This window comes from Pan paniscus, chromosome 2, assembly GCF_029289425.2.
Source record: "Pan paniscus chromosome 2, NHGRI_mPanPan1-v2.0_pri, whole genome shotgun sequence".
Taxonomy (NCBI): Eukaryota; Metazoa; Chordata; class Mammalia; order Primates; family Hominidae; genus Pan; species Pan paniscus.
In genome coordinates, this window is record NC_085926.1 from 54,820,898 (window position 1) to 54,835,589 (window position 14,692).

Sequence of the window (14,692 nt, forward strand, 5' to 3'; positions counted from 1 at the left end):
TTACATCCCCTTTTCCAGATGTACGTCTCCCTGCTGTTCTCCCTGGTGCCCTCACAAACTAATTGTACAGAGAGCTGTTCTGATGGCTTTCTGTTGTCTTCCTCTCTCCTTGCCATGGAGTGTGCAAACTGCAGAACATGGGTGACATTTCTTCCCAGCCTCACCCCGTTAACCCTATTATGTGCTACCCAGAGAATGGCCCTTAAGAATTCCCAAGTCATTGATAAACTTAAGCTCATGGGGAGAGGTGAAAGTGCCAAGGAGTTGGTGTCCCTTTTGTTCAAGCTGCATTTGAGAAAGTGGGTGTGAAAGAACCTCTCCTTTGCTAAGCTCCCCTGTCACATTCTCAGATTCTGCATATCTTTTCTTCTTCTTCTTCTTCTTTTTTTTTTTTTTTTGAGATGGAGTTTTGCTCTGTCACCCAGGCTGGAGTGCAGTGGCGAGATCTCAGGTCACTGCAACCTCTGCCTCCCAGGTTCAAGCAATTCTCTGCCTCAGCCTTCTGAGTAGCTGGGATTACAGGCATCCATCACCACGCCTGGCTAATTTTTTGTATTTTTAGTAGAGACGGGATTTCACCATCTTGGCCAGGCTGATCTTGAACTCCTGACCTCATGATCCACCTGCCTTGGCCTCCCAAAGTGCTGGGATTACAGGTGTGAGCCACCACGCCCAGCCCAGATTCTGGTTATCTTAAAGAATCAATGGTTCTCTTTTCATAATGTCTCGTCTGATTTATAGATGTGCACAGCTGTGTTTTTCCACCTCTTAGTACTACTCCTTTTCTGTCAAGGCAAATGTTATTATCAGACCTAATTGTTGATAACAGCCGGTCTTTGCTTCAGTTGGGTAGGTAACTAAACGACATCAGCTGGCATTTAAATACTTTTTTTTTTTTGAGATGGAGTCTTACTCTGCAGTCCAGGCTGTTGCACAATGGCACGATATCGGTTTGCTGCAACCGTCACCTCCTGGGCTCAAGCAATTCTCCTGCCTCAGCCTCCCAAGTAGAGTAGCTGGGATTACAGGAGTGCCCCCACCACGCCCAGCTAATTTTTGTATTTTTAGTGCAGACGGGTTTTCGCCACGTTGGCCAAGCTGGTCTCAAACTCCCAACCTCAGGTGATCCGCCCTCCCAAAGTGCTGGGATTTGGCCACTTGGCCTCCCAAAGTGCTGGGATTACAGGCGCGAGTCACCGCACCTGGCCCCTAAATATATTTTTGTTTGTAAGGCCCATACTCTGGAAATGGCTTTTTGTTGTCCAGGTCCTCGTGCCTGCAATTTACCCTAATGGCCACTAGATGGTGGCAGTGTCTTTTCCTAGAGTGCAGGTTGAAGTTCCTCGCAGGTGTTGAGAGGAAGCTAGCAGAAACACCGCTGCGTATTCACAAGTTATACACACACATATAAAATATTTATGTGTTATAGTATTATATATTTATATTATTTACTAACATAGTCAATATGTTGATCAATGTTAATAATAAAGCAACACAAATGTAAGAGGAGCAAAATATAGAAGAAATATGATATTTGATGAGAGTTAGTGGATTAGCTTTTGTTCTTGACTTGGAGCCAGTCCTGTATCTGAGCTGAGTCCACCATTTGTGCACAACCTTCCCTTTAAGCCCAAGCCTCTAGGGCTGAGCAGATCTGGCAGGCGGCTCCGCTGAAAACCACCTGGCAGTCCTCAAATGGGCTGCCAAGAGTGCTGTCCTTGGCTTGCTCAGATGCCTTCCAGGTCCAGCTTGCCTCCTTTCTCTGCAGCTTGGCATTCACCCCCAGGGGCTTCCAGCTGCAGGAGAGACAGAGGCTTCTGCCACCAGTCCTGGCAAGCTTCCTCTGAATAGAGTTATGAAGAAGGCAACCCAAACAGATGTCCTTCAAAGGTGGAGGCTGCCCAGACAGCAAGCACATAGCCACAACTGCTCCCCACCATGGGCAACCACTGGGGAAGCAGCCAAATTTCTACTCATTGTGAAGGCTTGACATAAAATTCTAGTGACAATAGTCTTTTATACCATCATAAAGAGTAGTCATTACCATCAGTATTTGGGTACTTTGCAGGTACCTAAATTTCTTCTCTTGTGGGAAAGATATGCAACCATCCATCTTGGGAATGTTGGTACCCTTTTGCCTTTGGCCTTTTTGGCCTCAGAAATTTCTCCTTTGTGTGGATTGTACATGGCACTTGGGACCACCTCAGTGGGTATCTAGAGCTGCCTAGGTCATTTATGGCCCAAATTGGTACGTCTAAGAGTTACAAATCCATTTCGTGCTCATTGAAGCTAAAAGAGAAAACTTATTGGCTCAGGGAACCCCATAATGGAAAAGGGGCATTGGTGGAATTGATCTTGGGAATGAAGGCATTCAGGGACAGGTACCCTCCCGCCCTTTCCCTCTTTTTTTTCCTCCCTCCCTCTTTATCTCTCTCTTCTCCATCATACACACAGCACACACACACACACACACACACACACACACGTCTCTCCTCCTCTCTGTTGAGTTTATTTTATTCGGTCTCATCGCCTCTCTGTAGCAAGGGGACACGGCTGTCAAGCTGACGTTCTTATAGCCATTCACAAAGGAGAATAGGGAGTCTTTCCCATTTGCTCCTGGGAAAAAGAAAAACATCTCAGGTAGCCTAGCCTGAACTACATGCCTAGTTAATAAACTTACCAGTGCAGCTCGCGCTGAGTGTGTGTGTGCACACTTCTGTGTGTGAAGTGCTCTGGTTAACACAGCCTGGGTTGGCTGTCCATCCCCACACTCAGGATGGGAGAGCTTGACTGCTAAGAAACCTTGTGGTTAGACGGGGTGAAGAGGACTTTCCTAAAGGAAGTGGGTGATACCTGCAGAAGAAGGAAAAGAAAGGGGCCAGGCAGTTTACAAGATGTCTACCCCTGCATTGTTCCATTTACCAATATCCTTAAGTATAAAGCAATGGAATGAAATCACTCTGCGGCAGACTACTTTCTCCTGCGTTTGTTAGACTGGCTTTCAGGAAGCATTCTGAATCTGTCATATAAACCCTGACAGATATTGATAAACACCAGGCATTTTCACTTTAGTTCATGCTAGACTTGGAAAAGAGAACCTCTCTGCTCACCGAATGAGAGCCAGCATGCCATTCCCAGCTAGTTCTTCCTCTGCCATGTTAGCTTTTCTTTCTCCCTTAGCAGACTTGAGGCTCCTTGGGGATAAGACCCATGCCTTATTCCTAGTTGTTTCCCAGCACATGGCATGGAAGCTGGCACATAGCTGATGCTCGAGGAGTGTTTATTAAGGAAATCAATGAGTAGGTGACTAGGCCAGCAGCAAAATGGATGGGTCACAAGTCCTGTGTTGTTATACTCTCTGGGGTCATGCCCTAGGTCTAGCCATGTTGCCAACTGGTGCCATCAGTGGGAAACTAATCAAGTATTAAGGAGTAGGCCTGGCATGGCCACGTGGACCTTGCACATGAGTTCAAATGCATATTCATATGAGCCTACATGCATGATTAACTTGGGAAGCTGACAGGAAGCAGTCAATCTGTTGAGCAAGTTTGTGTTTTATAAACCAGATGTTCAGTATTATTATTCATCATTTCCTTTGATACCCAAACGGTCCCCATTATGTAGCATGGGAAATGAAGGATATGGAATAATATACACTTATTATACAACAGAGCACCACAACCACAGGTTTCAGAGGCCTGCTTAAAGCCTGGGCAAGTGTAATTGCATAGCAGTTCATTTTAAGATTCCCACTTGGACTTAAGTTAATGGGATTTTGCCCAGATGGACCATGGTGACCCCCATCTCCTGCTCCTACCCCTTGGAAAATGAATGTTGACTCTACGTCTGCATTTTTCTTGGAAGCCACATGTATGAATCATAAGCAGCGCCCTTGCCTCAGTAGCAGCTACAGGTTGGGGGGCCACAGAAAAGCAGGGACCCCCCTAGCAACGTGTTGGGGGACAGAGGGTTTCTGGCCATAGTTGGCTGCATAACTTCTGCTTGGTGGTCTGGGAAAAAAAAAAAAAACTTGCCATTGACTGCTATTTCCTATGGCAAGAGTATAGAATGCCTTTCAATCATAAAGTGCTTACAGTGCAAATGAACTTGCAAATTGATGTGTTTCTCCATGAAACGTTTAAGATTCACAGAGTCCAGACCTGTGGGGACTGGGAATGATGGAGCTGGTGGGTGCAGAAGAGAGTCTTAATTTTCTGCAAATGGTATTTCTGTGTTCCTGCCAGTCTTTGTTGCCATAATGATGAACTGGTATACATAGGAAAGCCTACGAGTTAGGGTTCTGGCCAAGCCAGTTCAAATTGGGGCCAGAACTGCCCCTAGGAGAGGTCCATGAGATCATTGGCCCACATGTGAACTGTTGCCAGACTGAACTGAATGCATTTCCTTTGTTTACCTGGGGCTGGTTACAAATGAATGGTTTCAGTACAAATGCAATATTATGGGTTTCTTTTTTAAAGTAATGATGCAGTAATTACATTTGGAATTAGCTCCTGAGTGAAGTTGATACTATATTCTGGCTTAATATTTTGAAGTTAGTTTCTCATAATCTTGTCTTTGTGCCAGGACAATTACTAGTAATTTATAACTGATTTTTACTGGTTGCAGGAAAAAGGCTTCATTTCTCATTATTGTCAATGGTATGTTTTTATTTCATCCATGTTACATGTTGGCACTGCTTGAAATTTGATTTGAGTTGCAAAGTGGAAGTTGTGCGGAGTTATGGATCAGCTCAAATCAGTTTTCTTTATAGCATTAACGATTAATCAAGGAGTCAGAATATGGGAAGACTTCTAATTCTAAGAGAACTATTTACCATGGGCTGGTTCTGCCTTTGAAAATGGCCTTGCAGGTTTCCAGTGGTGGCCACAGTATGCTTTGAGTATTTTAAGCAAGATGTTAGAACCATGTTTCCAAAAACTGTTACAGACTGTATATACTGGTTGACTTGGTTCATGGCAACACTAACTGTCAGCATCATCTCATAGTTAATATTTTTTGTTTATTATATTGATGAATTAAAGTTGTTTACATATTCTTTCACCCAAATTAGGATGCCCAAAATAATCACTTATATGATTACCATGTATATTATTAGTCATGGTTCTCTAGAGATAGCCTATAGAGCTAGAGATAGGCTATACAGATAGGGTGGGGAGGAATTCAGTTTAAGGAATTGGGTTACACAATTGTGGGGCTGGCAAGTCTGAAATCTGCAAGGCAGGCAGTCTGACATGCTGGAAATTGCAGCAAGAGTTGATGTTGCAGTCTTGAGTTTGAAGACAGTCTACAGGCAGAATTCCTTCTTTTGAGGGGGGCCTTGTCTTTTCTCTTAAGGCCTTCAATGGATTGGATGAGACCCACCCACATTATGGAGAATAATCTGCTTTACTACTGATTAAATCTGCTTTACTACTGATTAAAATGTTAGTCACATCTAAAAAACACCTTCCCAGCAACATCTAGACTGGCAGTTGCTCAAACAACTGAGCATGATGGCCTAGCCAAGTTGACACATAAAATTAAGCATGTCACCATGAGTTCCCAGTCCTAGACAGACCAGGAGATTCTTGCTTCATTTTACTTGTCACGGAGGGATATAGGACTATCTTGATATCCATGTAAAACTTATAAAAGCATGGCCCCCTCCACCCCTGTTGGGAGTTTTTTTCCAACACCTGCCAGCTTCTCTTTAGCTGTCATGATTATTGATGGAAATGAAATGGAAAGGATTGCCCTATACGAATGCTTCTTGCATTTTAATATACATACGAATCATTAAAATAATTATTCACATTCAGAGTGTTTGGAATGGGGCCTGAGACTAACAAGCACTTAGGTGCTACAGGTGCTGCTGTTCTGGGTACTACATTGTAAGTAGTGACACCCCACAGCTCTAATAATCTATTAGAAGAACAAGGCAAAAGAAAGACTAAGTTTAATGACCTTTACTCAAGAGACCAGCCAGTCAATGGGGGCTTCAAACGCTTAGATTTTAGGATCTTCTCTTTATAATGCCTCTTTCCAAGTAGATTGAGGGAGCAATGCCTGATTATTCTGTGGAACTAAAGCTATGGAAGAGAAGTGTCCAAATATCAGAAAACACGCTAGGTTGAAGATAGTGGATTCTAGTTCACAGATTGCTGCACTTGGGGCTTGAACAGGCTACGAAGCCAGAAGGACTTGCCTGGTCAATTTTGGTGCCTGTCAGCAGTGCCTCCAGCCTTAATCTCATTTTGGACTCTGCTGCTTACTAGCTGTGTGACCTCGAAGGCAGAGAAAAGAAGCTGGCATCCTTTGAGCACTTCCATATGCCAGGTACCATGCTGGGCAGTTTTCTGTTTTGTCTTCATGGCAACAGTGCTGGGGAATAGTGGGCATTATTTCATATGAGCATGTGGAGACTTCACTAGTGCAGTTAGGAAAGATTCAGAGCTGAGATTTAGAACCAGATTTGTCTTGGGCCAAAGCCTACCATGTTCCAAGACTCTGTTTCCCTATTTGTTTGGGACAGAGTAGGGGTTCCTGCCTGTCTCCCAACACTGTGTAAAAAGCAGGTGCAATGGTGTGTCTCCATGTGTCTGTAACCCAATTGAGAGGTTTACAGACGTGAATCACATGCTGTATTTCAAGGGCCATTCTTTTTTTTTTTTTTCTTTTTCTTTTTTTGTTTTGGGAGAGAGCCTTGCTCTGTCACCCAGCCTGGAGTGCAGTGGCACTATCTCGGCTCACTGCAAGCTCCGTTTCCCGGGTTCACACCATTCTCCTGCCTCAGCCTCCCGAGTAGCTGAGACTACAGGCACCTGCCACCACACCTGGCTAATTTTTTGTATTTTTAGTAGAGACGGGGTTTCACCATGTTAGCCAGGATGGTCTCAGTCTCCTGACCTCATGATCTGCCTGCCTTGGCCTCCCAAAGTGCTGGGATTACAGATGTGAGCCACCACGCCTGTCCTCAAGGGCCATTCTTATAAGAGAAATGATTACCTTCTTCATCATGATTTTAGAAGTCAGATAATAAAGTTATTATTTAATTTTGTTTTTGTTTTATTTGTTTTCCGTCTGGGACTGGCATTCAGAGACCCAGAGAGGTAAAACAGCCTTGACTGGCTACCTTGGGGAAAATAAATGCATCCAGATTCTGTTGTTTTTAGCAGGGGCAACTCACCAGACCCTTTATGTGCATGCTTTCTGATCCTCAATATTTAGATTACGGAGAAGCACTCTTAAGAAACATAAGTGTCTGGGAGGCAAAATAGTAAAATAAACCTGTGCTAATAAAATAAAATGAATCAGGAAGATCCAAACAAGGTTCTGTTTGAACCAAAGTGGCTGAAAGCAGAGAACACATCTGCTAGAGTGACTAACGACAAATGATTTGTTTCCCCAGCTGGGGGCTGGGACTGTCCTCTGCAAATCCAGGACACACATTGTGCTCCCCGCTCCACTAAAGGCTTGAGTGGGCACTGTTCCATCTCAACAGCCCCTGGTTTGGAAAGGACATGATTGTCAAGGGGGTGGCCTCCAGAACTGTGGTTTCCAGACCGTTCCCCGGTAACTGGCTTTTCTCTTCCATCCAGCTGACTGATGATCAGGGCCCCGTCCTGATGACCACTGTAGCCATGCCTGTGTTTAGTAAGCAGAACGAAACCGTGAGTACAGTCGCTGAGCTTCCTGCTTGATGCTAGGAGGGTGGTTTTCTCAGACCCCCTCTGACTCCAGCTCTGGTGACTTTTGATTTTTAAGCATAGGATGTATGTCATTTTTCCTTATTGTTTGATCTTGCTGTTAGAATCACCAAATCAAAAACAGATGAGAGGAACCCAGGCTGGCATCATTTTAGAGTTGGCAACACCTTTCCAAAGTTTAAGTATTAGAGGACCAGAGGAGGAAAAGCCCCAGAGACCATCCATGATTATGGTGCACTGACCACTCTCCTTTATAGTTACCAGCCTTTTATTAGTTTCCTAGGGCTGTTAGGAATGAAGTGCCACAAACTGTGTGGCTTAAAAAAATAGAAATTTCTTCTCTCACAGTTCTAGAGCCTGGAAGTCTGAAATCAAGATGTCAGCAGGGCCATGCTCCCTCTGAAGGTTCTAGGGAAGAATTTCTCCTTGCCTCTTTCAGCTTCTCGGGGCCCCCGGCATTCCTTGGCTTGTGGCAGTGTCACTCCAATCTCTGCCTCTGTTTTCATGTGACCTGTTCCTCTTATATGTCTCTCTGTGTCCTTCCCTGTTGTAAGGAAATCAGTCATGGGATTTAGAGCCCACGCTAAATCCACGATGATTTCATCTCAAGATCCTTAACAATTACGTATGCAAAGATGCTATTTCCAAATAGCATTATATTCTGAGGTTCTGGGTGGACATGAACTTGGGGGGACACTGTTCAACTCACCATAAAGCCTCAAAAAAATGGCCTTTCTGACACTGAAAAGTTTTAGCAAATCACAATGGCTACATGCCTGGGAAAATGGGGCTCCAGAGGCCTATTCCTTCACCTTGGTCCTCAGTTGGTAAAAGTATTAGGGTTATTATATATTTCTCTTGCTATTTAGACTCTCTCTCCTGGGCACCAGATGGCAGTGTAAATTGAGAAAGCAGTTAACATGCTGTCTTTCCTGTAAAAAGCTTTCATAAGAGAAACTGGTGAATGTTTAGAGCCCTTAGCTGCTGAAACTCTTGGGTTTCTTCAAATCAGTGTTTAATTTTCAAGAGAGGAGAGGGAAGCTATTGTAGTATCTTGGTAGGATTATGCGTTGGGGACTGTAGTAGTTAATGGTTGGCCTGAGAAGCTCTCATTTTACCCAGTAACATTTTGGGTGGAGGGTGGGGGATAGAAGAGACCATTCTTGGAGATATGGGTTAATCCTCAATCTGTATCAGTTTGGGGAAGGCACCAGGCAGACGGTATGTGACTTCTTGTGAGATTCTATGTCTTTTGCCAAGTTAACTTACTGTTATTATAATTCAATGTTTATTTTCAACAGAGATCGAAGGGCATTCTTCTGGGAGTGGTTGGCACAGATGTCCCAGTGAAAGAACTTCTGAAGACCATCCCCAAATACAAGGTAATGAATGACCTAATCCCTGAAATCAAAGCAACAGAGATGCCCAGAGCCTTGTTTTCACAAAGTTCAGGCTTCAAACTCTACTTTGGAGCGATGTTTTTGCTCACCACTATTACAGCCTGTTAGCTTGTCTTTGTACCATCTGCACAGTTATTTAAAAGGTTTTTTTTTATTATTTACAATGACTTGCTGTTTTTCTTATTTACCTCCTCTAACCTCAGTTTAAAGAATCAATGTTATATCTTAAGTTTTGACATGATCATTGAATTTTTCTGATACACACAGGATATCAACATGACTGGTTTGCCTTTTAAAAAGATAGTCCAGGCCGGGCGTGGAGACTCACGCCTGTAATCCCAGCACTTTGGGAGGCCGATGCGGGTGGATCACGAGGTCAGGAGATGGAGACCATCCTGGCTAACACGGTGAAACCCCGTCTCTACTAACAATACAAGACAATTAGCCGGTCGTGATGGCAGGCGCCTGTAGTCCCAGCTGCTCGGGAGGCTGAGGCAGGAGAATGGCGTGAACCTGGGAGGCGGAGCTTGCAGTGAGCTGAAATTGCACCACTGCACTGCAGCCTGGGTGACAGAGCGAGACTCCATATCAAAAAATAAAAAAAAAATAGTCCGGAGAGTTCTTAGACCCCATCCAGAAAACTCTCCTATTTCCTGGTGGGGACTCTTTGGAAAAACAAATCAAAAAGTGGGAGGGGGATGCCCTTGAGGCACAACCCAGGCACACAGCACTGCCCAAGAGTGCTCTAAATGTAGGCATGAGCATGTGCATGCCAGAGGCATCAGAGAGCAGCCCCCACCAGATCTGGTTGATTCACTGGACGAAGGGCTCCACTGGCTGCACAGGGGCGAACACCACATCCACCCCCTTCTCCCCCAGCACCAAGCTGACCGGCTAGCTGGTCTCCATTTCTGGCCCACTCAGATTAACGAGGGTTCTCTTTGTCTCCATCTAAAGGGAGCCCAGGAATCAGGGATTATTGGCTGCCAGGGGCTTCTTTCTTAGCACCACCCTCCCTGATGTGCTGGGGCCTGATTCACCACAGCTGTGAGGGGGACCTGGGCTTTCCTGGGCCTCAGGTGGAGGCAGGCAGTGGTTAGAGCTTGACTCTGCAGGTTCCTGGCTCCATCATTGATGAGGTGGGTGTGGACAAGTCCCTCCAATCCCTCGTTCCAGCTTCATCCACCAGGGCTTTTATAATTGGAGTTAAGTTCCCAGAGGCATGAAAGGACATTTCATTGATCCAAACCCACATAATAAATATTGGAAACTGTAGTTCCTGAGAAACTAAAAGTCAAAGATGGAGATGAGGGAAGACTTTGAGGCCCCTAAAGATAGTGGACTTGACTTTTGATGAAATTGCCAGACCTAGGTGTCCAGAACTGCTGGCTCAGTTTCAGAAAAGGCATCCCACCTGTAGAGAACTTTTCCAAACAATTCTTGAGCCTCTTATTTCACATGAGGAGATTTAGAAACCTAAGCACCGAGCCACTACTTGATATGTGTCCAATAAATCGAGAAAGAAGGAACATAACAAGGAACCAGTAACAATTATCCTTTGTGTCCGTTTCTCCAAGCTTCCTCTACCAGGCAATGTGCAGAGCTCTTTATGGCATTATCTCACTTACTAAGTAAACATTACAGTCACCCCCATTTTATAGTTAAAGAAACTGAGGCATGGAAAGCTTAAATATCTTGCCAAATCTCACACCTTGCAAGCAGGAGAACCATGTCTTTTTTTTTTTGAGATGGACTCTCACTCTGTGGCCCAGGCTGGAGTGCAGTGGCACCATCTCAGCTCACTGCAACCTCCACCTCCTGGGTTCAAGCGGTTCTCCTGCCTCAGCTTCCTAAATAGCTGGGATTACACGTGCACGCCACCATGCCTGGCTAATTTTTGTCCTTTTAGTGGAGATGGGGTTTCACCATGTTGGTCAGGCTGGTCTTGAACTCCTGACTTGGTGATCCACCCGCCTCAGCCTCCCAAAGTGCTGGGATTACAGGCGTGAGCCACTGCACCCTGCCAAGAGCCATGATTTTTTTTTTTTTTTTTTTTTTTTTTTGAGACGGAGTCTCGCTCTGTCACCCAGGGCTGGAGTGCAGTGGCATGATCTCAGCTCACCGCAAGCTCCACCTCCTGGGTTCACGCCATTCTCCTGCCTCAGCCCCCCGAGTAGCTGGGACTACAGGTGCCCGCCACCACACCTGGCTGATTTTTTATATTTTTAGTAGAGATGGGGTTTCACCATGTTAGCCAGGATGGTCTCGACCTCCTGACCTCATGATCCACCCGCCTCAGCCTCCCAAAGTGCTGGGATTACAGGCATGAGCCACCGTGCCGGGCCCCAAGAGCCATGATTTTAACCTCTGTAACCACAATGCTACCAAGAACAATAAGAGCAATGACAATCATAATAGTAATAGTTAAAATAAAATGATAATAATAACTAAAATACACTAAAACATTTATTGAACATCTTACTATGTGGTTGGTGTCATCCAAAGTACTTTACATGCATTATTCCTGTTGAATTCTTATTACATTCCCATGAAGTGGGGACCCTTTGGCCTCATTTTTACTTAAGGATGCTTGAAATAACTTTCTCAACATCATTCTGCTAGTAACAGATGAAGGAAACGAAGCATAACAAGGGAACAGAGGAAGAAGATCAACTATAGAAAATTAACCAGCAGTGCTTGAAATGCAGGCATGTGTGTTTTGTGCTTTTCCAAGGGTCAAGCTGGGAACCATTGACGTAGATATGGCATAAGTTAACCTAAGGCATCCTTCCCTCTGGTTCCCATACAGAGCCTTGTGAAAGGGGTGCGTGTCAGCCAGGGACAGCCATGGCCAAATGGGCCCCTCTCATCCAGGAGAGGAGAGCTCCAGGGAACAGAGTTCAGGTCACACCTTGCCCTCCTGATTAACACCTTGTAAAGATGAATCAGCTCTTGGCTCTTGGGGTTTTCCCAGTAGATAGAATTCTTTCTTTCTCCCTTAGCTTCATAGATTTTCCCACAAGCAATCAGACTTCCTGTAATTTTTATTAAGAATTCCAGACACCCCAGCAATAATTTCCAGACACCACGACCTCTGTTAACATAACGAGCCATTTTATAATTGGGTTCACTTCATTAGCCCAGACTCTCCAGTTGGAAGGGAAGTGCCTCCTTTCCCCAGGCTGTTGGACCACGTGGCTTCTGGCCTCCAGGAGAACATGCCTCTGGTCCAGGGCCCCTTTGGCAAGCCCAAGTGCTGGAAGGCCTTGTGTCCGATCTGTTCTCCATTACTCCATGGCACTGTACATTAGAATGGACAGGAAGACTGGTTCTATTTTGGATAAAACCAAAATTAGCGATTTCATCAGTGTATTGATTTGTGGCCAAAAACTAATGTTGGACTTCGTCATATAAGCTTTTAATTATTTGACAGACTCATCCACAGAATGTGTTGTATTTTGAGATGTGGTCAGAGCTGCCCTTCCTTCGTCTACATTAGGATGTAGCTATATGCCATCAACCAACACACAAAACATTCTGATGTTATTTTCTCAGAATGCTTTCCTGGGGAGGATTTTAACCAGTTTCTGAATATCAGGAAGACTTTCTCAGGTACAGGCTTAAGAAGGACTGGCTGTGCATCTCCTGGAGCAAATTGGCTTCTCCTTTTCAGCTCTTTTTTAATATTTACTTTAGTTGGAATTTTCAAGATGAGCTAGGTAACATTTGAGTTAAGTGGCAAATGTCTTAAATACACAAACTGTAACTGAACGCCTGCCGCATGCCTGACCTTGTCCTAGGGACTGTAGAAGTCAAAGGTAAGTGAGGTGGCCCCTTTCCCACAAAGAGCTCATTCTGATGGAGGAAGTACTGCCTCCAGTTATTTCTTTTTTCTTCTCTTTTCTTTTCTGTTTTCTTTTTCTTTTTTTTTTTTTTTTTTTGAGACAGGGTCTGGCTCTGTCACCCAGGCTGGAGTACCGTGGCACGATCTTGGCTCACTGCAACCTCTGCCTTCCAGGTTCAAGCAATTCTCCTGCCTCAGCCTCCAGAGTATCTGGGATTACAGGCACCCACCATCGTGCCTGGCTGGTTTTTGTATTTTTAGTAGAGATGGGGTTTCACCATGTTCACCAGGCTGGTCTTGAACCCCTAACCTGAAATGATCTGCCTGCCTCAGCCTCCCAAAGTGCTGAGATTACAGGCCTGAGCCACTGCGCCCGACCACCTCCAGTTCTTTCTAGGACAAATCAGAGGAAGGAAAGAGAACTACCTAGGGTTGAGAGGCAGAAAAGTGAGTGTAGCTTTTTTTTTTTTTTTCTTTGAGCCTTACTCTGTTGCCCAGGCTAGAGTGCAGTGGTGCAACTTCCACCTCCCGGGTTCAAGCGATTCTCCTGCCTCAGCCTCCCGAGTAGCTGGGATTACAGGTGCCCGCCACCATGCCTGGCTAATTTTTGTATTTTTAGTAGAGACAGGGTTTCACCATGTTGGTCAGGCTGGTCTCGAACTCCTGACCTCAGGTGATCCACCTGCCTAGCCTCTCAAACTGTTAGGATTACAGGCATGAGCTACTGTGCCCAGCCAAGTATAGCATTTTTAGGTGCTAGGGTAAACATAGTGATGATGGTATGGAAAGGACAAAGCAAAGTGCAGGTCAGGAGAGCCTTTTTACAAGAGATGAGCTGAGGCTGAGCTTATAGCATGGGTGAGGATTAGCCACAGGGAGAGAGAAGGAGGGGTGCCTTGGGTAGCAGGCACTGTGACAATAAAGGTCTGGCTGGGCGAGAAAATTGCAGGGGGATTGTTACTGCCGTGTGCCTTGAGTGGCAGTGAGTGGAGGGAGGCAGGGTTGGGTACTCAGGCAGGGGCCAGACCCCAGGGAGACCTGATGAACAGGCCTATGGCTCTGTCTTACATATGAAAGGGGTTGTTAGTGGCTGTCACAAAGGAAAGCAACATGGTCAGAATTATCTTTGACTTGGATCAACCTGGAGGATGGTTTTGTTGGGGTCAATCTCTGAGGCAGGAAGAGCAGTGAGGACCATTGTGGAAATCTGTTGAATTAATATAGTAGTGGTACAGTTGGGTAGCAGGATGGAATTGGAGCAAACCTGGAGAAAAACATTAGTAGGATTTCATACTACTGATGCTGCAGTTTCTAACTGGGGAGTCTGTGTGGTTGGTGGTGCCGCCTACTGAGAGAGGAGGAGGAAGAACAGCTTTAGAAGAACTCCACTGTGACTGGGTGAGTCTGAGGTGCCAGAGCAATGGCCAAGAAAGATGACCACTACCCTGTTGGATACTTGGTTTGCCACTGAAGGGGGAGACTGAGGCCAGCGCATGGATCTGGGGAGCAACAGCACAGAGGTGGTCACTGCAGCTTATTGAGGGAGAGGAGAGCTAAGGCAGACAGTAGGTACTGGGGACAGAATCTTAGGGAAAATGAGTACTTGAGGAATGGGCAAAGGACAAAGATCCTGTGAAAAGGAGAAAGCCCAGGAGTATGGGACCTGGAAACTGAGGGAATAGTGTCGAGGAAGAGGAAGCAATGGGCTAAGAAAAGTAGGAAGATTGGAGGGAGAAAATCCT

At 45.3% G+C, this 14,692-nt stretch overlaps 1 protein-coding gene across 3 annotated transcripts in view; it reads left to right on the top strand.

The window, feature by feature from the left end:
* The window catches only part of CACNA2D3 (calcium voltage-gated channel auxiliary subunit alpha2delta 3), a 951,279-nt gene that overhangs the window by 705,622 nt on the left and 230,965 nt on the right, over positions 1 to 14,692 (top strand). For all 3 annotated transcript variants that reach the window (XR_004670571.3, XM_003818723.8, XM_034956678.3), the window contains 2 exons: positions 7,599 to 7,670; positions 9,008 to 9,088. Coding sequence is in view for 2 of the 3 variants with exons in the window: in XM_003818723.8 (XP_003818771.6) it covers positions 7,599 to 7,670; positions 9,008 to 9,088 (153 nt within the window). In the remaining variant the exon portion in view is untranslated. The remainder of the gene's footprint in view (positions 1 to 7,598; positions 7,671 to 9,007; positions 9,089 to 14,692) is intronic.